General features: G+C 48.0%; 8 protein-coding genes across 13 annotated transcripts; 3 read left to right on the forward strand and 5 right to left on the reverse strand.

The window, feature by feature from the left end:
* Positions 1-116: 116 nt before the first annotated feature.
* LOC117895228 (cysteine and histidine-rich protein 1 homolog) lies at positions 117-6,202 on the reverse strand. Its single transcript, XM_034802725.1, has 8 exons — positions 5,546-6,202; positions 1,807-1,865; positions 1,586-1,700; positions 1,404-1,527; positions 1,183-1,335; positions 843-1,120; positions 684-787; positions 117-628 (listed from the first exon to the last, which is right to left on the reverse strand). The coding sequence occupies exons 1-8, from the start codon at positions 5,921-5,923 to the stop codon at positions 601-603; spliced, it is 1,239 nt and encodes a 412-aa protein (XP_034658616.1). The 5' UTR covers positions 5,924-6,202; the 3' UTR covers positions 117-600.
* A 474-nt stretch (positions 6,203-6,676) lies between these two features.
* LOC117893866 lies at positions 6,677-7,889 on the reverse strand. The gene is made up of 2 exons (XM_034800638.1): positions 7,641-7,889; positions 6,677-7,582 (listed from the first exon to the last, which is right to left on the reverse strand). The coding sequence occupies exons 1-2, from the start codon at positions 7,765-7,767 to the stop codon at positions 6,729-6,731; spliced, it is 981 nt and encodes a 326-aa protein (XP_034656529.1). The 5' UTR covers positions 7,768-7,889; the 3' UTR covers positions 6,677-6,728.
* Positions 7,883-8,741, forward strand: LOC117893867 (protein PBDC1). Of its 2 annotated transcripts, none has more exons than XM_034800640.1 (3): positions 7,883-8,000; positions 8,056-8,163; positions 8,254-8,741. In XM_034800640.1, the coding sequence occupies exons 1-3, from the start codon at positions 7,989-7,991 to the stop codon at positions 8,590-8,592; spliced, it is 459 nt and encodes a 152-aa protein (XP_034656531.1). In that variant the 5' UTR covers positions 7,883-7,988; the 3' UTR covers positions 8,593-8,741. The 2 variants fall into 2 exon arrangements, with proteins under 2 accessions (XP_034656531.1, XP_034656530.1); XM_034800639.1 differs by having other exon boundaries at positions 7,885-8,000; positions 8,227-8,741.
* Positions 8,742-8,777: 36 nt separating this feature from the next.
* On the reverse strand, positions 8,778-11,481 carry LOC117893865 (nuclear hormone receptor HR78). 2 transcript variants are annotated; one of them, XM_034800637.1, is made up of 4 exons: positions 11,123-11,481; positions 10,759-11,052; positions 10,191-10,457; positions 8,778-10,106 (listed from the first exon to the last, which is right to left on the reverse strand). In XM_034800637.1, the coding sequence occupies exons 1-4, from the start codon at positions 11,160-11,162 to the stop codon at positions 8,914-8,916; spliced, it is 1,794 nt and encodes a 597-aa protein (XP_034656528.1). In that variant the 5' UTR covers positions 11,163-11,481; the 3' UTR covers positions 8,778-8,913. The 2 variants fall into 2 exon arrangements, with proteins under 2 accessions (XP_034656528.1, XP_034656526.1); XM_034800635.1 differs by having other exon boundaries at positions 10,753-11,052; positions 11,123-11,480.
* A 600-nt stretch (positions 11,482-12,081) lies between these two features.
* On the reverse strand, positions 12,082-19,234 carry LOC117893129 (Golgi apparatus protein 1). Of its 2 annotated transcripts, none has more exons than XM_034799577.1 (6): positions 18,137-19,234; positions 16,871-18,080; positions 16,409-16,806; positions 15,911-16,279; positions 12,694-13,063; positions 12,082-12,638 (listed from the first exon to the last, which is right to left on the reverse strand). In XM_034799577.1, exons 1-6 carry the CDS (start codon positions 18,860-18,862, stop codon positions 12,361-12,363), a joined length of 3,351 nt encoding a protein of 1,116 aa, XP_034655468.1. In that variant the 5' UTR covers positions 18,863-19,234; the 3' UTR covers positions 12,082-12,360. The 2 variants fall into 2 exon arrangements, with proteins under 2 accessions (XP_034655468.1, XP_034655470.1); XM_034799579.1 differs by having other exon boundaries at positions 12,084-12,638; positions 16,421-16,806.
* Positions 13,716-15,843, forward strand: LOC117893130 (glutactin). Its single transcript, XM_034799580.1, has 5 exons — positions 13,716-14,012; positions 14,155-14,301; positions 14,388-15,039; positions 15,101-15,291; positions 15,351-15,843. Exons 1-5 carry the CDS (start codon positions 13,752-13,754, stop codon positions 15,780-15,782), a joined length of 1,683 nt encoding a protein of 560 aa, XP_034655471.1. The 5' UTR covers positions 13,716-13,751; the 3' UTR covers positions 15,783-15,843.
* A 181-nt stretch (positions 19,235-19,415) lies between the features above and the next one.
* Positions 19,416-21,928, forward strand: LOC117894081 (presenilin homolog). Of its 3 annotated transcripts, none has more exons than XM_034800943.1 (8): positions 19,416-19,731; positions 19,793-20,028; positions 20,096-20,305; positions 20,361-20,581; positions 20,646-20,744; positions 20,804-21,076; positions 21,316-21,480; positions 21,542-21,928. In XM_034800943.1, the coding sequence occupies exons 1-8, from the start codon at positions 19,576-19,578 to the stop codon at positions 21,808-21,810; spliced, it is 1,629 nt and encodes a 542-aa protein (XP_034656834.1). In that variant the 5' UTR covers positions 19,416-19,575; the 3' UTR covers positions 21,811-21,928. The 3 variants fall into 3 exon arrangements, with proteins under 3 accessions (XP_034656834.1, XP_034656835.1, XP_034656836.1); XM_034800944.1 differs by having other exon boundaries at positions 20,804-21,034; XM_034800945.1 differs by having other exon boundaries at positions 20,804-20,968.
* On the reverse strand, positions 21,884-22,951 carry LOC117894090 (39S ribosomal protein L15, mitochondrial). The gene is made up of 2 exons (XM_034800958.1): positions 22,756-22,951; positions 21,884-22,686 (listed from the first exon to the last, which is right to left on the reverse strand). Exons 1-2 carry the CDS (start codon positions 22,858-22,860, stop codon positions 21,931-21,933), a joined length of 861 nt encoding a protein of 286 aa, XP_034656849.1. The 5' UTR covers positions 22,861-22,951; the 3' UTR covers positions 21,884-21,930.
* Between the last annotated feature and the right edge of the window lie 9 nt (positions 22,952-22,960).

The raw sequence follows: 22,960 nt of genomic DNA on the forward strand, positions 1-22,960 counted from the left end.
CGTGGCTATGTCTAGATCTTACATTACATCAAAGAACGGTTTCTATTACACGACGCCTGATCGTAGATCTGCTTTAGCTTGCGTGTGTTTTTGTGTTACATCTACTATTAGGTTATTGGTTTCTTTTTGTTAGCGGGTGTGTGTGTGTGTGCTGGCTGGCTGGCTCCTTCCTGTGAGATCATTAAACGCTAGTCAAACACACCAACAATCAATCCTATACGCATTCGCTCTACGCCTGCTGCACATACAAAAATAACAGATATTAATTACCCTCATAAAGTGGCCTCATTCTCATGTACAAAAATTTCGAAAGCAAATTCTCTGGACATTATTGTTCCTAATCTTAGTTAAACACTACATTTAGGTTACAACCTAACGCGTTACACTGTCATTCTTCTGATCGTGATTGCAAGTCGTAAATGTATGCGTCGTCTCTGTGCTGGGGAGTTTTGGGTTGGAGTAGGGCGTAGGGCGTACGAGTTACATATACAGTAGAAGAAAATATAAACTATGTCTAGGTTTTTGCACATTAGAGTTGAAACAACGAATCTTAAACTAATTTGAATATGGTTCTCTCTGCGCATTTTCAACGACGCTTTTCTACTTGTTTAGCAGAAACATTAGCAGCCTGCAAAAGGATAAGCATTAGTAAGACATAAAGAGCTGACTGTTGAGCTGCTTACCGAAAATTGATGCCTTTGTTGGCCAGCATGCGATTGCATTCACTTGAGCCACTGCCACCAATGCCGTCGGGCAGCGGCAGCACATAATAATCGCTCTCAGTGTTCTGCATATAAAGAGATTGTAAATTAAAGCTTTAGCTTTTTAAGTAAGTAGCTCACCGTTTCTGTAAACTCGTGCTTGTATATTTGTGTGGACACCTTCATGTCGGAGAATGGGCCCTTGAGGGCAAAGAAATGTATGCTCATGGGCGTGCTGGTCTTGGTCTTCAAAATCAGCTGATAGGTGATGGTGCGCTCGTTCGTCTGATGCGGATCACGCTGGCTATTGTTAATGCGCGCCTTCACCACCCACTGCTGATTGAAGGCCGAGAACCGGGCCGTCTCATAGAACAACTTGTGCACATACTCGTCCGTGCGATAGGGTTTCATTTGTAAATCTGCACAAAACATTTGCCATCAATTACAAACACAGAGTAAAGTAAAGTTTTGCCTTTCGTACCATTAAATATGATCTTCTCATAGCTAAGCAGATCGATCAATGTATTGAACATCTTCTTCTCCTCTTTGATCTTCAGATCGTGAGCTTCGAGGGCAGCCATCACCTCATAGCCAGACTTCTTGGGGTGCGAGCAATTGCGTTCGTGTTCGGTTGCTGGAGGCAAGACACACAGAGAATTACAGAATTAGTGGATTGGCTTACACAAAATACGGGGTACTCACTCTCATGGTAGGGTCCGCGCCACTGGCAGCCAATGCGATGATATTTGCATTTAGTGGGACGCTCCTGGCACTCGTGCTGTTCATGGCGTTCCAGAGATTTGTATGGGAATTCTTTGTTGCAAAACTGTGAAAGATTCGAGAGTCAGAGATGGAATCTAAATGGAGTTCATTGTGAGACACACCTGACACTCGCTGGGCAGCTCGGAGGCGGCCTTCTCTACGGCCAGGTTACGTGATGCAGTGCTCTTTGATATCTCCACGCGGCAATTGGGGCACGTGGCAATCTGATCGCGCAGGCTGCAGAATGGGTAAACGGATATGGAAAGTGTTACAAATTAGATGCATTTTTGGAGCAAGAGATATATTGACTGTGTGTGTGTTCAGGGGAGATAGATATTCATACCGTCCATCCGCCAGAAGGTGAGTGAAGCAAGCGGCGCACATCAGGTGGCCCATCTGGCACTGCAATTGAAAAGATCAGAGGAAAGAAAGATTCTTGTGTTAGCATGATCACTTGTCAAGGCAATTGATGGGTAACATATGGATTATGGTTATGGATATATATTTATAAATGGTTTATGAACGAGTACGAGTAGATTGAAAAACTAAAGCAAAAGTGGAATGAAAATTAACCTGCAATTAAAGAAAAAAGAAGAAAAGTTTGCTATTAGTCAAAATACGGCCTTTATGTGGTGGGTCTGGGATGAAGTGAGTGTGTTGTGGCATGGAAAATGGAACGACAATTTCTTGTTGGTGGTGGATCGGATAGATAAATGTAATCTGTTTTTGGTGGGGGGTGTGGGCAGGAAAGGAGGAAGGAATAGAAAGAGAATATTTATAGATGACAGAGGACCCGTTGGTCTTGTGTTTCATTCGTTAGGATCTCATTCCGTTTCCGTTTCCGATTGAAATAAAAACGCTGTGTTTGTATTTGGTTTTATATTGCATTTTCCAGTTTGCACTTTCCTCTGCAAATTTATTGAAATTCATTTTTTCTTTTTTGTATCTTTTTAAAGGTTTTTCCCATCTTTCTGTTTTTTTAATTCTTTTTTTGTGGTTTTTTTTATACATTTTAGAGTTATTACTTTAATACTACGATGGAGTCTGGTCTAAGTACTTAGCATTTACATTTACATTTTTTTTTTACTATTTTTTTGGTGTTACTTTTTTTTTTTTTTTTTGCTTACAAATGTTAGGAGATCGACTTAACTAGGATTAATCATTAGCGGCGATAGTTAGAGGGTGTTAAAGTCTAGTCGAAATTATAAAAATAGATTCCTGATTAAAGTTCACAATTCTTTATCGTTTTATTTGGTGTATTTTGGGTCCAAGGGGGGCCACATAAATGGAGCTGGAATCGCTGTATCTGTATCTGTATATTGATGTGTATTTTTCTTTTGGAATTGAAAATGGTTTTCGAGCAGAAATTGATGGAAATTGTTGTTGGGTCAGTATTTTTGGGTGGGTGAGTTTTCAGATAAGGAACGGAGAGTTGTCGTCGCAGGAACCACCAAACCACGTTGCCAGCCCTCATATCTTTATTTCTGTACGGTTCGTATGTTATTTCGGTCTGTGGGTATGCGGGCCCTCCTTCATTTTGGAATTTCTATTTCAGGAATTAGCCGCCGTCAGAGGAGGCGACATATGCGACCATTCCAGAGACAGAGAGAAAGAAAGACACTTTCAAGCGATAAGCGACAATTCGGTGATTGTTCGTTCTGTTTGTTCATGTATCTTTAATTAAAGACACACACGTACACACATCCATATGTACATAAAAATAAATGCATAGATGTACACAGATGCAAAGGGAATGGCATCCATCCATCCCAACCCCATGGCAATTTCGGATTCAGTGTCGCCTGCAAGTTGAACGAACTCCGAAAAGTCCGCAGAGAGGGGTAATTTATGACCTAGAGCAACTGCAGCCACCAGCAGCCACAGCAGCCTTCAATGCGATCCGATTCGATTGTTTTTTGATAGGACAATCTCCACAAAAGAAGAATCTCAACCCGTTTTACCCCGTCGACGTGTTTACTCTCGCTCTCGTTCTCTCTCAGGCATCGTTCTCCAGCACTGGCTCTCTCTCAGACACAACAAAACCCAGCTGATGATGTTTTTGTAGATAAGTAGCCACGAAACGCTGGTGGAAGGGGGCTAGTGGATGTAGAAAGCGGGGTAGGTAGGTAGGTAGCAGCACGAAAACACTCTGCTGAGATATCACACACTAGCACGAGCATTCTCTTTTACAGGTATCTGTTGTACCTCACTCTCTCTCTCTCTCTTTTGCCACCCCAAGAGAACACACATGCACATGTGGCAGCCAAACTGGTAAAACGGGTTTATTCTAGATTACACGTCTTTGGAACTATCAGCAAGAGAAAGAACAGCAACCTGCAACAGCATTCTGATTTCACATAAAAAACAAAACTATACCCCAAAGAGCTGCCTTCCAGGCTTTTCAAAATTGCGTTGTTTTGTCAAAATCCGAATCCGGAATCCATTTCTTTTCCCCAGGGGCCGAACAGCTGATTTGGCCCACGCTGTGTGGAAGAGCGGGACAACGAATGTGTCAAAACAACGCAAAGCAAAACAATAACAGAGAGCGTGCACAAACGCACACACTCTTGTGTAGTACTACGCAGCCACACATACATACAGATGTCAATCAAAAGCGATATAGAAATGCAAACGAGGAAAAGAACGATGGTTTCTGTCCAACTTTCTATAACTTCAGAGGGCAGGCAGCCAATAATTAATTTGCTGACTTATGCGGGTTGTTCTCCCTCTCCAATTGAAACGGAGACCTTTGGACGGGATATGATTCATTTGCCTTTCAGCTTGGTCACGTTTCATCAGTACAGTGGGCAGCGGTGCTGAAATCGCAGACATGCTTCCTGTTGGAAAAGCATTTTGTTTTGAAGTCTTGCCTCAGAGCATTATAGTCAATTCAATCATTTATGTATTGCCCATAAATCCAATTTCAGGCCCACGGTAAAGTAAAGAAGTTTCAATGACGCAGTTATCGTATTTCACTGCACATGTACAGAAGTATGTATGTGTGTATGTATGTGGGTACATGCATGAATGTGGTGTCTGGTTTTGACAAGAACGAAAGAGAGCAAAGTCAACCACGCATTACGTAAAAAGATTTAAATTCTCAATATTTGAACAAATAATTTAATCAATCAGAAGAGAATGAGCATTCGCATGAATGAAAAAGAATGGCCTTAAAAGCAGAATGAGTAAAGAGGAAGCAGAAAGAGACACGCACACAGAAACTTGTTCAAATTAAAAGCAAATTGCAAGCACAGATGCCGGGCGGGGCGGGGCAGCTGCTGCTAAAAATAGGCCAAATCGGAGGAAGACCACATCATAGATTCTATGGGAAAGCCAGCCAGGGAATAGCAATTCCTATTCCGATTTTGGGTTTTGTGACGCAATACAGAAAAGTTTTGTAGTTAATGTTACTGCGCAAATGTCAGCGGGGTGGGGTCGGGGCAGGGGGCAGGGGGAAGCAAAGCCAGCCCACAGTGGCTCAGAGTGTCAAATGCAACGCGGAATTGGAAATGAGTGCCACGCGGGGGTAGGTTCGCCTCTATCGCTCGTCTCTAAAACGCAATAAAGTGCATTAGACACAGAGAGTGCGAGGGAGAGAGATATGTGTATGTATGCTACGTAAGCGAACAGTGGAGCTCTCTCTCTGTCTTTAATTCTGATATGCGCAGCAATAAGAAATAACCAAAAACGTGTGTGTGGGGGAAAACAGTTGCAGCGGATGGGATGCCTGGCATTGTATTTTGTTGTTTTCAAGGCGAGTGCAAGGCAGCGGCGACGTAACAGTCGTAGCAGCAAGCGAGAACGAGAGCAAATAAATACACGCAGCAGATAGTGTGCTGTCGATCTCGCTCTAGCACAGCTGGGACGGTAGTGCATTCTGGGGGCGACGGAGGGAGTGGGTGGTTTCCTCTTACAGCTGGCGATTTGTTTGTATACAGAATGGTACACATACACACACACACACATTCACTTTTTCAAACACACACACAGATAGAAAAAAGCTGGCCTTTGTTGTAGTTTTTTCTGTAGCTAAAATATTGGGGGAAAAAAGAAAAGAATTCAGGCCTCCACGCTGCACTCACCTGGTACATGGCCGTTTTGGGCAAATCCAGGCAAACGGCACAGCAGAGGGCTGTGGAGATGCGGTATGCCAGCTTCTCGTGCGTTCCCGATGCCGCAGCAGCGCTGGACAGAGCTCCCCCCGAGCTGGAGGAGGCTGCATTTGCATCGAGACATGGTTTCTTGGACGGCGGCTCGCCGCTGATCTGGGTGTCGAGTGGCACTCCCACTACGTTGTTGCCACCGCCCCCACCATTGCCACTGCTGGTACTATTTGAGTTGCTATTTGAAGTGGAGCTGGCCGAGGTGGAGGCCTGCATCACCTGGTTGTCACCCAGCATTGGCAGAGTGGATGTGGGGGGCTGCTGGGCCGCGGAACTTGAAGATTCCACATTCGACATGGTTCTTCTTTTTTCTATACTTTTTTTCCAATAATTTTTTTTTTTTACGTTCTAAGTCACTCACACACACACACAGACTGACGTTTCCAAATTGACGTTCTCTCGTTCGCCTCCCTCTCTTTCTAACGCACACACAAACACAATCTCACATACAGCGCAGTGTCACACTGCACTTCACTATTTGTATTGCTGCACACAACTTTCTTGGCTTTTCTTTTTCGATTTCTTGCGCTCTCTCTGGGACTGGACTCGGTTAAGTGTAGTAATTTGTTTTGTTTTTTGTTTCCAGTGTTGTCAGTGTGACCGCGGCTCTATCGATAAAGTATACCGCACGACTCTCAAAAATATTACGAAATATACCTTCCCATTTTCAAAATATGCAGTAAATATACCGTAAATATGCCGATTCCGAATTAGTTTTCCTCAATTTTGATATTCTATTCAAAATTACCAGCTAGATTGGACTCTCAACTCTTAAACTGTTATTTAACTCGAATCATCATTCAATTCTTCACAGGGTCGGCTAGTTTTCATGACCTCTTTTTTGGAATGCTTTCAAATTAAGGTTAAAACTATAAAGGTCAACACATAAAAATACAAAAAAATACAAAACTAAGTTAGTATTTAACGCCTTTATTTAACCTGCTGAGGGAAAGATAAAGGCCTTAATTAAGCACTTTCTTTTGACACACCTTGCCATCTCATGGCTGAAATACTATAATACATAAGACCAAAAATACCAGAAGTCTATACATCGATTCATTAATGGCGCCATGAAAGCATTTTAAAATGTTTATTTTTAAATTTAGTTCGGTCTGTCATGTGCATGTAGGTATGGCGGCGGCAGGCTCACATTGCGACTGCTTCCCACCAGCCTGTCCCTGGGTCCGGTTATAAAGTTATCAGAAATCTGGAGGAAAACACTCGGTCTCCTCGCATACAGCCTCGCCTGGCGTACCTGCTGCAAGTTGATGGACTCCGTATTGTTAATGTTTGCATGGATGTGGATTTGGCTGCTGGTGATGTAAATGAAATGGTTGGACTGGGACGTGACCGGGGACTCAGGCGCCGTCGATACGTTCGGTACATTGTGCGTACCACGCACGCTCGTCGAGCCCGAGCAGAGGCCCTTCTTTCGGTTCCACAGTTCGCTGAGGGAGTCGTCATGGTCAAGACCGACATTAGTGCTTGAACTGCCTCTGGGCTGGATATCCAAACAGACATTGGCAGTGGCCTGCAGCTCCAAGCAGCCGCTGCCACTCTCCTTTGGCTCTGAGGCACTTCCACTGGTCTTTAGCTCTGAGGCACTCCCACTGGTCTTTCCCTCTGAGCCACTGCCACTGGTCTGTTGCTCCAATCCACCACTGAACCGTTGCTCTATCAGCAGTTCATGCATCAGCATGAATCTTTCTTGCAACTTGTTTACTTTCTCCCTCAGCTGCCGAGTCATCAGAATATTGTAGTCCTCCTCCTCAACGTGCTCCTCCTGCCGAAAGATTCGTACGCGCGCCGCCACGAACTTCAACGCCATGACCATGGCATATGTGAGGCAGAAGAGGATGCCGAAACTGGCCATAATTTCAAAGGTGAGAACAAATCGGGGAACACCTGCACTGTGGTTTTCGCATGACCGCTGTTTATACGTGACGCCATGGTGTTCTGGAATGCAGAATATACATATGGACAGATATACAGTCGGGGTTACTCCTTCTCTCACCTGTGTACAGCTCCACGTCGAAGTCTTGAGAGCTATTGTGTTGCTCGAGTACTTGAAAATAACCAACTACCCACCAGGTGGTGAGGCCCAAGGCAGCCAGAAACAGAGCATCTACGCTACTAAACATATTTTTCCGAAAATTGTGAGTATATTGTGAGTAGAAATTCGAGTTGAGCTTGTATCGAAGTTAAAATCAAATTTAACGAGAACATTAATTTCGAAGTATTTTCATGTAGTGACTTTGCTGGATGTTTTTACTTCAGCATGGGCTGGCCACACTGACTGCTAAGTAAAAGGAAACGTGCTGCTTTTTTAAAGTTTTTAAGATAAATATTTGTTTTATTCAGAATGGAGATGATGGTATGTATATCTGTTTATAGTGAGAGTCTTACTTAATGTGTTTTTCCTTGCTTAGCACGGAGCTTCAATGCTGTCCAGGCCAGCGGATGAGTTCGGCAACGACTCAATGGTGGAGGAAATGTGGGCCGCTAAAGCTCTGGAACATGCCGAGGTTCACTTCAATGTAAGTTTTACTCTTAAAATGCAATCAACAGTCATTAATGAATCATCATCCTCCTGGCTTCAGCTTCTTACCAGCGTCAATCCCTCTCAGCTGCGCCTCACGCCCTATGACGATCAGATCTATGAAACCTTTCGCCAGGACTTTCCCGATCTCAAAGTAGGCCTGCTCACGGATGACGTACTAAAGTCCGCTGTGGGAAAGCTGAAGTGGCGCGAATTCGCCGAGAAATTCAACAAAATGGATGACTATTCCTATGGAACACTAATGCGAGCCGATGCCAGCAAAGAGTTCAGCCCGGACAACTCCATTTTTGTGTTTCGCGTACAGTTCCTAGCCATAGAGATAGCCCGCAACCGGGAGGGACTCAACGACGAGGTTCATGCGAAACATAGGCCTGCCAAGAAGACCCCACAAGAGGACACCAAGTGAACCTACGCCTGCCTTCGTTTAGTCTCTAGGTTACCGGCATTTGGATGTTTCGCCAATTTCGAAGCAATTAATGCATTTTTAGACGTTGTTGGGAATTGGATTGATTTTAATTCCAAAAACAACAATAAACCCACAAATTTCTCAAATTATATGTTGGTTTTTGTTAAGGCTAAGGTGTGTGTATATACGTTTTATATATATATTAAATATATATATTATTATATGGGGTTTTGTCTCTAATTTCTAAGTATTGCCCGCACTTGGTCCATCTTCAGTCTTTCTTGTGGCCACATTCCACTTGCACACTCGGCTGCTACCGCCCTACAGCCCGCTGCTATTGCTGGTCATCAGTATGAATGGAATCAGTGCCTCCATCTGCATCTGTCCCACTAGATTGGCGAAGAACAGCTCCTCCATGGCCTCCGGGTCGAGGCTGCTCAGCGGCAGCAGGCGTGCAACCAGCCCATTGAAGCGCTCCTCCCCACCGACACCGCCCTGGCGACGCAAACTGGTCAAAGCATACAGCTGAGTGCGTCTCACATAGCCGCGTAGTTGTCGCTCCTTGCGCTGCTGCAGCAGCGTGGGATTGAAGAGCAGGATCAGTCGCATCAATCCAAACTCCATGTCGGTCACCTCCTGGCTCTGCAGCTCCTGGACAAAGTCGTGCAGGGTGCGAGTGAGGTGGGCCATCTTGGATATCTTCAGCGGCTCGGACTTGTCAATGTCCGCCAGCTGGCGAATGCTCTGGATGAACTGAGCAATGATGGTGGAGGCAGACAGCTGACCCTGACACTGGGCCAATGCCACGGCCATCAGAGCTGGCCAGGCACTGCGCAGCATCTTCACCTGGCTGTGCGAGTCGAGCTGTTCGAAGACGGGCACTTTGCGCAGCGTGTGAATGGTAAGGAAGATGATGCGAGATCCCGTCTCGCAGACATAATGGATATTTAGATACGAGTGCACCAGGGTCGGTGGCTGCACATGGAAGGCGCACTGCGCATCGGTGAACAACTCCTGATCGAAGACGGCATCATTTACGATAAAATCGCTGCGATTGCAGTAGTCAAAGTCCAGGTCCATGTGCTCCAGCTCCGGATCGACGGCATCTTCGGTGCCACTGTCCTCTGCCTCCGAATCGCACTCGGGCTTCACACTGAGGCTCGCTGCCGTACCCTGGCCACCAATACGCTCCAACTGATGCTGGATGGGCTGCAGCAGCTGCAGTCCCTTGTTTATCACCCGCATATCCAGGGAGCTCTTGATCAGGCCCAATGTCGCGGCGGTGGGCAGCGTTGTTGTCGGCTCTCCTGCATTAAAGTTCAGGTGCTGGGAGTTATTGTTGCTGGCACTGTTGGCCAACAGTTGCAGGCACAAGGTGCTGCTATTGTCCATCGAGTCGTCGTCATCATCTTCCACCTCTGCCTTGGGCAGGTCCGGCGAGTAGCTTCCACTCTGTTGTTGTTGCTGCTGCTGCTGCTGTTGTTGTTGCTGCTGCTGTTGTTGGGTGGCAAACACTGGCAACGCGAGAAAAGAACACCAATTAGTTGCAAATTGTTCAACAATTGGAAGCATGTTTATTTCTGGTTGGAGAGACTCACTCAATGTCTGCGTCAGTTCGGCGAAATTCAGGCCAAACAGATTATCATTCAGGCCGAAAGGCGTGGCTGTATTGCTCTGTACGGGCGGTGTGGCCGCGGGATCGGCCTTGACAATGTGCTGCTTGCCTCGTGCCTGCTGGTAGCCAGACTTGCTGGATATATAGCTGGAGGATGTCCCTCCGCTGCCCGATGTTGAGGAGCCGCCGCCAACAGAGGCATTCAGGCCCTCTTTTCTGTCCACAATCGGTTTCCTCTCATGCTGAACGGCTGTGGAAAAGAGAGTGTGGCGAAAGGCAAGAAAAAAGAAGAAATTAATTAGAGCAGGAAGTCGACTAACGGTGCAATTAATGATGCAGTTTTTCAGGCAGGGTGACTGTATGTGTGTGTGCATGAGTGTGCATTGGTATTAGTATGTGTGCTAGTTGGGATCATCGTTTATACCCTTGCAGAGAGAATAATTTGGACTTTTCTTTTCTGATGGCACCTGCATGGGTATGTAGACTTTGGCCAGCCAAAGATGCATTGGGTTATTTCTTGAGACGACGACTTAAACGAAAATTACAATCACTTCGCATGCCGCTGGCCAAGCACTTTTGCAGCCGACAGAACTGGCAACGATTCCGATGGTGCTTGGTCACCTCACAGTTCATTGCCCCGCGACACTGATAGCCCAGCTGCTTCCGTATGGATCGTTTGAAGAAGCCCTTGCAGCCCTCGCAGCTAATGGCCCCGTAGTGGCGGCCCGAGGCTCGATCCCCGCACACCAGACACAGCTCCACGCTGAGGGAGGCCGCCGCGGCGGCCGCAGCAGCTGCAGCCGCTGCTCCACTGCCACTGCCAATCAAAGGCATCGCTCTCGGTTCTGTAAAGGCGAGGGCAACGTTATTATTATTATACTTCTCAAGGTGCGTGTACGAGGCGTTGAGTCCCACCTTCAGCTTTGATGAACGCCTCAACCTTAACGCCGTCCATTTGCAAGCTGGTGCTGCTGCTGCTGCTGCTGATGGTATTGGTGCGATGTTAGCTATTTTTATTAGAACCCGTTTCTTTCACGACTGTGTTTGTGCGTTTGAGTGGATTCTGCTTACTTGGCTCGCGGAAAATTCTTATTGAACAGGTGCTATCACCATGTTTGCACAGTACACCAGGCACTTTTGTTGGATAAGTCGAATTAACTAATAGCCGTTTGATTTTAAAGGCATTTTAGCCTATTGAGTTGTGTTTTTCTTGGGCAGCAGCAAAAAATCTTCTCGTTCTTCACACATTCACAGACAAAAGCTTCGATCAGTGTGACCATTCGGAGTGTGTGAGTGCACCAGCTTAACCCACTGGTCCCCCCTCTGTTTGAACAGGTGAACAACTTGTGTGAAACTGCGGAAAATAATGCAGCTTGCATATTCTCATTGTAGATGAACCATGCTTCCTCTTTATTCACAACAAAAAACCACTACATCTTTCACCTGAACTTCATTGAAAATCTTCAAGTTTCGTAATTTTCGTGGGACCCATCTGGTCAACAATGGGCTAACGCTCTTCTTTGTTGATCGCGAACCATATTCCTGGATTTTTATATTCGGCTTAATGTTAATAGCTACCCAGGGTGCTTATCACTTACAATATTCTGTTTTCCAATAGATTAATCAATTCTGCTCAAGGTTGGCTACTTCCTTTTATAGGATTCTTTATTAAACAGCTAATCCTTACAACTTCGGCTCTGCTAACACGCCTTTCCCTGTTAAGCTGCGTCTTACAGCACCTCCACTAACACCTGTTGGCTGGTGATGGGCGCTTAACAGCTCACTGTTAGCCACCGCCTTTGACACCTGTTGGCGGGTGAATGAACGCACTTTGAAATATTTTTTTCATTTATAAAAATACACTTTAATATACAGAGAAATCATTACAAAAAACTACGATTTTTTCTTTATATATATAACATAAGAATCCCTAGTTGTGAAAAACATATTCATTTTTGTCTTAGAAACGATTAAGCCACAAATTACTTATAGATATAAATATTCAGGCTGCATGGAGTGGGTGAAGTGGAAGGCGGAGGGATGACGAATGGATGAGGGGAACCCAAAATGGTGAACAACAAAGCAGGGCTAAGCTCACAGGCAGGCATGTGCGTGCCTATAACTATCATGGACTATGCCCAGAAAACTACAGTCTATTTATTCTTTAAGCCCATTGCACGTTTGGTGGCCCGTCCCAGGAAGATGCCCGTCAGAAAGATCAGGCCCGTGGCGCTCATCAATATCACAAGGAAGAATTTACGCGCCGGCGATGCGACCACCTGCTGCACAAGCTGTTGCATGTCCTCCGGCGGCAGTGCCAGCGTGTCGTCCGCATTGTGGAACATTTCGATGCGCCGCTGCAGCTTCTCGCGGCAGTCTGTGTCCAAGGAGTTGGGCGTATCCTTCAGCAGCGTGCGCAGGCAATTCAGCTCTATGGAATGGATATTATAATGGGAAACACTCATGCGGCCCTTTGTTCTACTCACTGCGTCCGTTGCCGCTGGAGACCTTGGAGCAATATCTCAGCAAGTCCACTGTGCACGCCGTCTCCAGTATGGGATCCACATGAATATCGGCTTTGGCCTCGGCTATCAGCGTGGCCACCTCCATCTGGCACTGCCTGTTGATGATCTGCTTCTGCAGGAAGGCCGTCTTCAGGCACTCGGCCACCTGCCCATGCTCATCCGCATCCATGTTGTCTTTGCACAGCTCCTGGATCTCCGACTTGCAAAACACCTGCAGCAACGGATTCAGCTTGTAGTTGAGCGCCTGCTCCTGCAGTATCTTGATCATCTCCTGGGCACAGGGCTCGTCCAGCGCCGACTGACGGAACTTGTCTTTCAGGCAATGAATCACCTATGAAAAATAAACAAATCCATTAGCCTGATTTATGTATGTACATCTACGTACGTACATGCAGTTCGTATAAATAGAGCCATCAATTAGCGAATAATCGTGGAGTGCTTTCAATTGAAAGGGTTTGATTAGGCAAGACACAGATTAAGAGCCCATTGTTGCAGCCACTAGAGCTAATCGCGTAAGTTAGATTTCAGCTAAACTAGTGTAAAAGCGAAAGGCACGCGAGATACGACTACTGGATACCCGGTACTTGGGGTTAAATAGAAGGTAAGAGAAGAAGAATGATAAGTGATGGCAGTGGGTCAATGTTTATGTGACAGATAACAGAATTGTATCGAAATCTATCATTGTAAAACATCATAGAACATGTTCACCTAATGGAAGTACATCATGAGGTGCTACGCTGTGAGCCGCAGCCCGCTGGGGGATCGAGAAATATGTTTCCCTAATCCATTAATTGTCGCATATCTACGGCACAATCTTTACAACCCAAACGTTTATGTGGCCCAACAAACCCTCCACTTACGAGTCATATAACAAACTATAAGAAAAGTCAATTTCGTGGGCTCGTCAATGCCCGAGGGGGTTTCATCCCACTCGTTGCTTTGGCTCGTGAGACGCTTCGTTTCGTTACGAGTCTCGTTTGTGGGCTCCACATTAGCTGCCCACCTCACAGTCCATTCTGATGCGTAGCTGCGGCGTATACGTGATGTTGACATTCTGCGGATTACTGAGCGCTGCACTGGCCGCTTGGCTGCTCGTCTCCCTAGTCGGTGCACAAGTGGGTGCTGAAGAGGAGCCCACATCTGTGGTGACCGTTGAATTGGCCAACGGGCAGGGCAAGGTGCTGGGCAACTTCGATGTAACCGCATTGACAGATCAAAGATTTATGCAATTCCGTGGCATACCATTCGCCGAGCCACCGGCGGGGGATCTACGTTTTCGGGTGAGTCAAATGAACAGTACAAAAGTCCACCCACGCCGAAGCTGGCTACAGTTCAGCCAAGTCATATTGACTGGAAGATTTTAGCTAAGAGATAAGGCTAATGCCCAATGTGACGTGGTGTTTTGTTTATGATTTCTGTCAGCCACCTGTGCCGCGCTCGAGCTGGTCGCCCTATACCGCCAGCGCGCTGCACTTTGCCCAACGCTGCCCCGTGATAACCCATTTGGATGATCAGACGTCCGATGTGAAGACGGAGGACTGTCTCAATGTCTCGGTGTACACCAAAAATGTGAGTTAGATAACAAAGTTCCATCTGCCCAGTCATCGCATGATGCTCCAAAGTACAATTAAAAATTGATTTTTATCCGCTGGCAGCTCACAGCCGCGCAGCCTGTGATGTTCTACATCTATGGCGGCGGCTACTACAACGGTTCGGCGGAGGATCATCCGCCGCACTATTTCCTCGAGGAGGATGTGGTCCTGGTGGTGCCGCAGTATCGCGTGGGTGCCCTGGGCTGGCTGACCACCTTCACGGACGATATGCCCGGCAATGCGCCAATTGCGGATATTCTGTTGGCCCTCGTTTGGGTGCAGACGCACATCCATCTGTTCGGTGGCGACCGAGAGCAGGTGACAATATTTGGACAGAGCGCGGGCTCGGGTGTGGCCAGTGCCCTGCTGTTGAGTCCCCGCACCGAGGAGCATCTCTTCAAGCGTGCCATTGTGCAGTCGGGTTCGATTTTCGCCCAGTGGGCCATCAACAGCGATCCGCGCGGACAGGCCATACGAATCTGTGAGAAGCTGCGCTGCACCGGCTGCGAGCAGGAGGATCGCCTGTGGTTGTGTTTGCGCAACTCAACGGTCAAGGACATCCTCAAGGCCACACAGACGGAGACATTCGCACCAGTCGTGGGCGATCTGATGGGCATTCTGCCACAGCACCCCAGCGAGCTGGTGAGAACCTACAAGCGGCAGATTCCATTGCTCACGGGGTTCACGGAACACGACGGCTCCTTTATACTGGCAAGTGGGTAGCTTACTCCTCCAGCGATGTGTGTGGCAGCAGCCTAATGGTTTCCCTTTTGCAGGCTACTACGACATGCTTGCCGCCAAGCTGCCCAATGTGAGTGCGCTGACGGTGCGCGAGTTCTCCGTGGGACTCATGGAGATGGCCAAAGATGGCACCGGGCTGACGGAAAATCTGCTTTATCGTTTGCTCTTCACACCAGAGCTGCTCAACAGTCACGATCACAAGAGCGCGGTGCCCGCGTACTTCGATGTGAGTTGGACTTACACAAACCAAAGGATTTTCACACTATTTTTTCCCTCTTGCAACAGCTTACGTCGGCCTACATGAAGTCCCCTGTGATAACGCTGGCCACGAAGCTCTACACACAGCAACCAGCGGCGCCCGTTTATGTCTACAGCTTCGAGTATGAGGGAAAGTACACGCGTTTTGGCTATGAAATGGGCAACGAACATTATCCCTTCAATGGCGGTGTGCATCATTCCAATGAGAATCTCTATCTGTTCTCCACACATCCCCTGGTGGGGCAGGACTCGCGGATGTCCCAGAAAATGGTCGAGCTGTGGACCTCCTTTGCCATCGATGGCAGGCCCAAGGAACTCAGTCCGCTGTCCAGTCCCAGTGGACCCTACAATCGGCTGGCAATGAAAATAACAACAGGCGCGGATCTGTTGGAGACGCTAACCGCGGCCATAGATGATCCAAACAACTGGCGACTGCAGCGAGAGAATGTGGACTTTTGATGGCATCTTTTCCTATTTCTGCTTGTAATTAGTTAAGTTCTATATATCCCATATGCACGTATTACTTTCGACTAATTAGAGCGCTATAACGTGGAAAAGCTTGTTCCTTTACGACTGGAAACACTCACCTTTCCGTTGAGCTCCTCGTTGGGCAGCGCACTGGCCACAATGTTGGAGCAGTAGCTATCAATGTTCTTGCCGCAGGCGCTCTGCAGCGATGGATTGAAGCGGAAATCGGTGTTCTGCTCAATCATGCGATTGACCACAACCAGATGGCAGCGCTGATCGAACTGCGTGTCATCCTTGTAGGTCTTCAGGCAGTCCAGCAGCTTCGCAGAGTCCGTGCTGGGGCAGAACTTGTAGATCATCTCCTTGCACGTATTGAGCAGAGTGTAGTCGGTGCCGCTGTCTCCCAGCTCCGATTTCTTGATCATAAAGATGGCATGATGGCAGGCCTTGCCCAGACTGGGAGTCTTCTTGATGAGACACTCCAACGCCTGCAAGAGAAGAGTTTGCAAATCAGAGTCGGCTCTTTGGGGCTGCACTTTGTGTGTCGTTTGAGTGGGGTGCGGCGAGAGTGTGTTAGTTGGTTTGTGAATAGCTGAAGGATGGTTAAGAGAACTTGCATTTTTATTCACCTGACCGGGACCCTTTTGATCACCGCAGAATTGTTCCAGTTCCCGATTGCAGGCATTCGCCAGCTTCGGATCCAGCTGGATGCTTTCCCTTTGCTGATACAGCTGCGACTTGACTTGGTGGCGGCACTCCTTGGGTATTTGATGGCGCTGCGCCTTGATTGTGTCGTTGCGCATCACCTCACTGAGGCAGCCGACCACATCGTTCTTGGTGATGCTCGAGGAGCAGAAGCGCTGCACATACGGACGGCAGGCCTCCTTGAATTTGGTGGTGAAATGAAAGTTCTTCAGCGAAATGATCTGAAAGTGTTCAATGGCCGCGCGGCAGCGCAGATCTTTGCGCAGATCGGCATCGTTTTTATGCGCTATAAGGCAGTCCATCATGTCGCCTATACAAAAGGGAAACAGACTGCTTTAAGGCTGCGAAAAATAAAGATTTGCTGCAGGCCTCACCATTATCCTTGCCACTCTTGAGTATGGCTGAGCAATGCTGCTGCATGGCCTCGCCGCAGACGTTCATTATGACAGGATTGAGTTCGACATGGGCGGCCTCCTCCTCGGTATATTTGACCACAACCGTTTTGCACTCGGGCTGCAGTTGGTCCATGTTCTTCTGCAGGCACTCCATTTCGCTGCCCTTCTCCACGCAATCAGCGCAGAAGAGCGACAGATCGTTGAGGCAATAGTCCTCCACCTCGGGTATGAGATCCATGGACATGGCACGCTGCCGCATCACTCGCTTCACCTCCTTGAAGCAGTCCTTGCGCAGCGTCTGGTGCTCGTCCTCGCTGAAGGCCATGCGATGCAGGCAGGGCAGTATCATGGGACCGCGCTCGGGGTCCATTTGGACATTCTGCGCATCGTCCCACTGCCGCTTGGCCCGACAGTACTTGACGGCATCGTCGCGGCAGTGCTTGTACAGCTGCGGATCCAGCTTAAAGTCGCGAGCCACGAAGTACTCGATGATGAGCAGCGCCTGCTCGCACTCTGGCAGCATCGAGGGTGTGCCAATGCGTTCGACGAGGCATGACATGACGCGCGCCTCGCCACCCTCCACATCCTTGCAGGCCACATCCACAACGGGCTTGCAGGCACGCCTCAGCACTGGGTCCACCCGCCAATCCTCGCCCGCATCGCTGACCTTGATCAGAGTCTCCAATCCACGCTGACACTGGGCCGTGACACGCCGCTGCGGTCGCCTGGCCTTCACATGCTCCAGCAGGCAGTGGATAATCTCACCGCCAGTGCCTGTGAGGCCATTCACCAGCTGTGCCTTGTGCTCCTCCGGACAGAACTTGGGTATGTCATCGGCACAGTCACTCAGCAGCTCCGGCGACAGCTGGTAGTCTGTCATCAGCATGCGGCGATGGTCGGTCAGCTCTGTCAGACATGAAGGCGCCAGCTTGGTGCCGTTCTTGGACACAGACTCCAGACAGAGCAGAATCTGGGCCAGGCGCACGTGCTTATCCTCGGACACGCCGCGGCGACAGTGATACTGTTTGATGTCATCCTTGCAGGCCTTGGCCAGGCCGTGCGAGACGCGGTAGTCGCGGCCCATCTGCTGATCCCTCAGCGAGATCTCCGACGCGCAGTTGGCCGTCATCGCTGGGTGGCTCTTGTGCCGCACCAGGCACTTGTATGCGCCCGGTGTGCCCGATTGCTCCTAGAAAGAAACGTGTCATTGGGACTGTCAGTAAAGCAAAAGGCTTTCCCACTCACCTGTGAGCAGAGCGAGGAGAGATCCTCCGCGCAGACCCTGAACAACTCGAGCATGCCACGCTGCAGTTCGATGGCATTCATGGCGGACATGCAGGTGGGCTCAACGCTGGACTTTTGGGCAGTCGAACGCAGGCACTGAACCGTGCCCAGCTGGGACAGCAGCGAGGGCAAGTGTTCGACATTGAGGCGACCGCATTTGTGGTGCTCCACAAGGCTGCTGCAGGCCACATAGAACTCGTCCACGTTGCTGTAGTCGTGGCCCAGCGCATTGTAGGCACGCCGGAGATGCTGATGGCAGGTGTTGCTCTGTGGCAGCTGCAGGCGCTGCTCGTTCAGGCACTTCCACATGTACACAGAGTTGAGGCAGGTCTCCAGCTTAGGGCGCTCCTCGGGGCAGTATGTGGGCAGGAGTGTGTTCTCTATCCATGCGGGAAGCTGCAGCTGCCGCTGCTGCATCCACAAGGCATGCTGACAGACTTCGGGCAGAGCCTCCAGTTGGCTCGAACTGAATGTGAGAGCACACTCCAGCATGGACAGATTGTCGGTGGACGTTTGGTGCGTGCAGAATTTCTTTAAATCCTGGCACTCTGGCAAATCGATGATGCTGTGCATTTCCTTGGTCGCCTCATTCTTATTGTCCACGTCAATGGCGACGCGGCGGTGGCGGTGCAAATCGCCGGCTGCTGCTGCGGCCGCCGCCAATAGCACCAGCAGCAAATGCTTCATTTTGCGGTGATTTGTGTCTGGAAGAACTGTCTTTGGCTCTCAGCGACCGGTCATCTAAACTGGCCGACTGATAAGTTTGCTTGCGTAAGCTATAAAGTAAGCGGCTCTATGTGCAATATTCAGCAATTCGACGCGCTGCTGGTCTTGGCAATGAGGCATGAAATTTCTTGGAGAGTGCTTCAGTTCGTCCAAGAACAAAAACAAACAGAAAGCCGGCTGAAAATTCTCTTACTTCTTGGTCATGCTTCAAAAATATCTTTGGGCCCGGGTAAAATCCACTTTTTATATTTATACAGCCTGTGCAAACTGTTGATTCAGCGCATTTTTAACGCATTTTAACTTTTTGCAACAAATTCACTTGCGACCGATGAACAGAATAACTATCGGCAAGACAGCGATAGATCGATATTATTTAAACTAATCAAATTGTTGTATTTTATGGAAATGCTTACTATGTAAAATAACGAAATTGCACTTGAATTAGATTATCTTATAAAGCCATTTAATTTTTGTTTAAAAAAATATCGATTACTAAGCTGCAGTTGTGGGCGCCCATCACTAGCCTATGAATCGCTCTGTCTGCCAGCAAAAAACAGAAGAAAATTTTCACCCGCAACACAACTAGAAATCTTTGGTAATTGTTTTAACCTACAACTACGGCTTCACAGTGGACATCGTCAAGCGCTAAGGAGGCAACCGAACGCACACCGCTCATGGACGGCCATGTCAATGCCTCGTCCTCGTCAAGGAGTGGCGCTGGCGCTGATGGTAGTGGCCTGAGCGGCGCAGCAGAGCGTTTGGAGCGTCCTCCAAGGCGAAAGCAGCCAAGAAGCAGTTATGGCTCCAATAATCAGGATCAAACAGATGCGGTAGGTCAATCGTACGACACTGTGGGGTGGCTAATAAAACTTATTTGTGATTCTTTGCCAGGCTGTACTTGCTGTCCCCAATGTGGCTGTGAGGGGCGGCCCTTCCGGCTCTTCTCGACCAGCGAGATTGAGTGGAGGTGGCGCCGGACCTACCCCAAATGAAAACGAAGAGGATCAGGGCTTGAAATACGGCGCCCAGCATGTCATCAAGCTGTTTGTGCCCGTCTCCTTGTGCATGCTGCTGGTGGTGGCCACAATCAACTCGATCAGCTTCTACTCCAGCACTGATGTCTATCTGTAAGACAGAAGGAAGATGTCTTCTTTGGTAGAGAAGCTTATTATCTTGTACTTTGTTTAATTTCAGTCTTTACACTCCCTTCCATGAGCTCTCGCCCGAGCCGAGTGTCAAATTCTGGAATGCTCTGGCCAATTCTTTGATTCTGATGAGCGTGGTGGTTGTGATGACAATTCTATTGATTGTCCTGTATAAGAAACGTTGCTACCGCATCATCCATGGCTGGCTTATACTCTCTTCCTTCATGCTCTTGTTCATTTTCACGTACTTATACTTGGAGTAAGTATGGACCCTCCTCCTTTTGGGTTAAATCTAATTCTTGTTTTGCTTTTAGGGAGCTGCTACGCGCCTACAACATACCCATGGACTATCCCACTGCCCTGCTGTTTATGTGGAACTTTGGTGTGGTTGGCATGATGTCCATACATTGGCAGGGACCTTTAAGACTGCAGCAGGGATATCTCATATTTGTTGCTGCCCTCATGGCATTGGTATTTATTAAATATCTGCCAGAGTGGACTGCCTGGGCTGTCTTGGCAGCCATTTCTATTTGGGGTGAGCATAAATTTCAGTTTGGGTGCAACTTTTATTAACTAATCATCGATTTATACGTTGACAGATCTCATTGCTGTCCTCACACCTCGAGGACCTCTGCGCATACTTGTGGAAACGGCTCAGGAGCGTAATGAGCAAATTTTCCCCGCGTTGATCTACTCATGTAAGGACTACCCCTTAGCTATAAAGCTTTATAATGATGGAATGCTCTCCCTTTCACAGCCACTGTCATTTATACGTATATGGGCACACATTATACACCGCAACAAACGGAGCCCGCAGTCACTTCCTCGCCCTCATCGAGCAATTCGACAACAACCACAAGGGCCACACAAAACTCTTTGGCATCGCCAGAGGCGGCTGTGGCCAGCAGCAGCTCCCGCACAGGTAATACCAATCGCACAAATCCTCACCACAATCAGCGGGATGATAGCAACGTAATGGCAGCTGAAGGTATGCCACTTGTGACTTTTAAAAGCAATTTGCGCGGAAACGGTACATATGCATTATATTTTTTATGATTTAATTTACTTCTCCCATGTGTACAACGCTTCTCTTTGGCCTTTCTCTCTGTGTGTGTGTGTTGATCTTGAAAGTATTTACTCGTATTTTATGTCTTGTTTCCGTTGTGGGTATTTGGTCTAAGGCGCTGCTAGTAGAACATTTATATTCTATTTGGAGATATATTGATATCTATAAAGTGCTATACATGTTGAATTTTTAATACATTCCAGCTGAGGCAGCTGGCTTCACACAGGAATGGTCTGACAATCTCAATGACCGCGTGGCGCGTCGTCAGATTGAAGTTCAGAGCACACAGAGCGGCAATGCCCAACGTTCCAACGAGTATCGCACTGTCACAGCACCAGATCAGGCTCAAGCAGATGCACAGGAGGAGCGTAAGTTGCCTCAGTATAGATCCTTCGTTTATTAGAAATTAACAAGCAATTTCTTTTTCAGGTGGCATCAAGTTGGGACTCGGCGACTTTATCTTCTATTCGGTATTAGTGGGAAAGGCATCCAGTTATGGCGACTGGACCACAACGATTGCCTGTTTTGTGGCCATCTTGATTGGACTCTGTCTCACGCTGCTCCTTCTGGCTGTGTGGCGTAAAGCTCTGCCAGCCCTGCCCATTTCCATAACATTTGGCTTGATATTCTGCTTTGCCACGAGCGCAGTGGTTAAGCCATTCATGGAGAACCTGTCGGCCAAGCAGGTCTTCATATAAGAAAGACAAACACACACAGGAATTAAGTGGACAAGGACAAGTCTATGCCCCTCTTATCATAGTCTAAAAAAGCTTTTTAAACTCCAATCTTTATTAACAAAATGCATAGTAACACAGAGACTATTTCTTGCGCCTTACTATTGTTTTATCTACCACATTGATGAGCCAGCCGGGTTCCAGGCCATAGAACACTTGCCTCGGATCCTTGGCGGCCGAGAGCATGGCAAAGGAAGGATCGTCTTCAATGCGTGGCAGTTGATAGCCATACTTCTGTGCCAACACCAGCCGATCCTTGCTTATCTCCTCGGGATTAGCCAAATATCCACGATTCTTGGCATCTGTGTAGTAGTCCAAGGCATCCTGAGGCGGCATCATACGATTGGGAATCGGCACTCCCTTCTCGAACCACTTTTTGGCATTGGAGAGCATGTGCAGGCTTCGCGGATCGTAGTAGGCTGTACGAATGACGCCACCATTGCGCTCGATGGCTGCAATTACCGCCTCGTTCGCATGCTGTACCTCAATATTGATCTTGGCCTTGAAGTTGTCCAATCCTTCGTCGGTCAACTGGAAGCCGTATTCCATTTCCGCTGTCTTCAAGTTCAACAAACCAGAGTTGCACAACGTACTTATATCCACGGGCTGACTGACATCTATTCTGTTCGTATCGATTAGCACCTGCAGCTGCAGTAGGGAGATGGGTGGGTACTGTCGCTTCATGTGGTGTCCCTTGTAATATGGCTCGTAGGGAAACCGCATGTAGAAGGGCTGATTGCCCGTCTCATAGCCCAAACGCATGAAATTCTGGCGCTGTCCGGAGCCCTTGTTGCCAGCTCCATGCTTGTCACCGCCATGTTGCGCTCGGCCGCGCTTGTCCTGCAGAGCACCGAAATGAATCGCGGGTATGTCAAAAGTTGTTATTTAACCGGTCAGGCCAGCACTCACGTTCTGTTTGGAGTTGGGATTCGGTCGCAGGTTTCCAATTTGCACACGCGGCAACGTTCGCAACAGCTTCAAAGCTTTGTCGGAGGTTTCCCGCAAGTGTGCCATGCTGCAAAGCTCGTTTTCTTTAATAAATGTAAGTTTACTTCTGAAAAATAAAATTTAACACGATTTTAGCTAATCAGCTGGTTCCCGATAACGATATCTT

This window comes from Drosophila subobscura, chromosome J (assembly GCF_008121235.1).
Source record: "Drosophila subobscura isolate 14011-0131.10 chromosome J, UCBerk_Dsub_1.0, whole genome shotgun sequence".
Taxonomy (NCBI): Eukaryota; Metazoa; Arthropoda; class Insecta; order Diptera; family Drosophilidae; genus Drosophila; species Drosophila subobscura.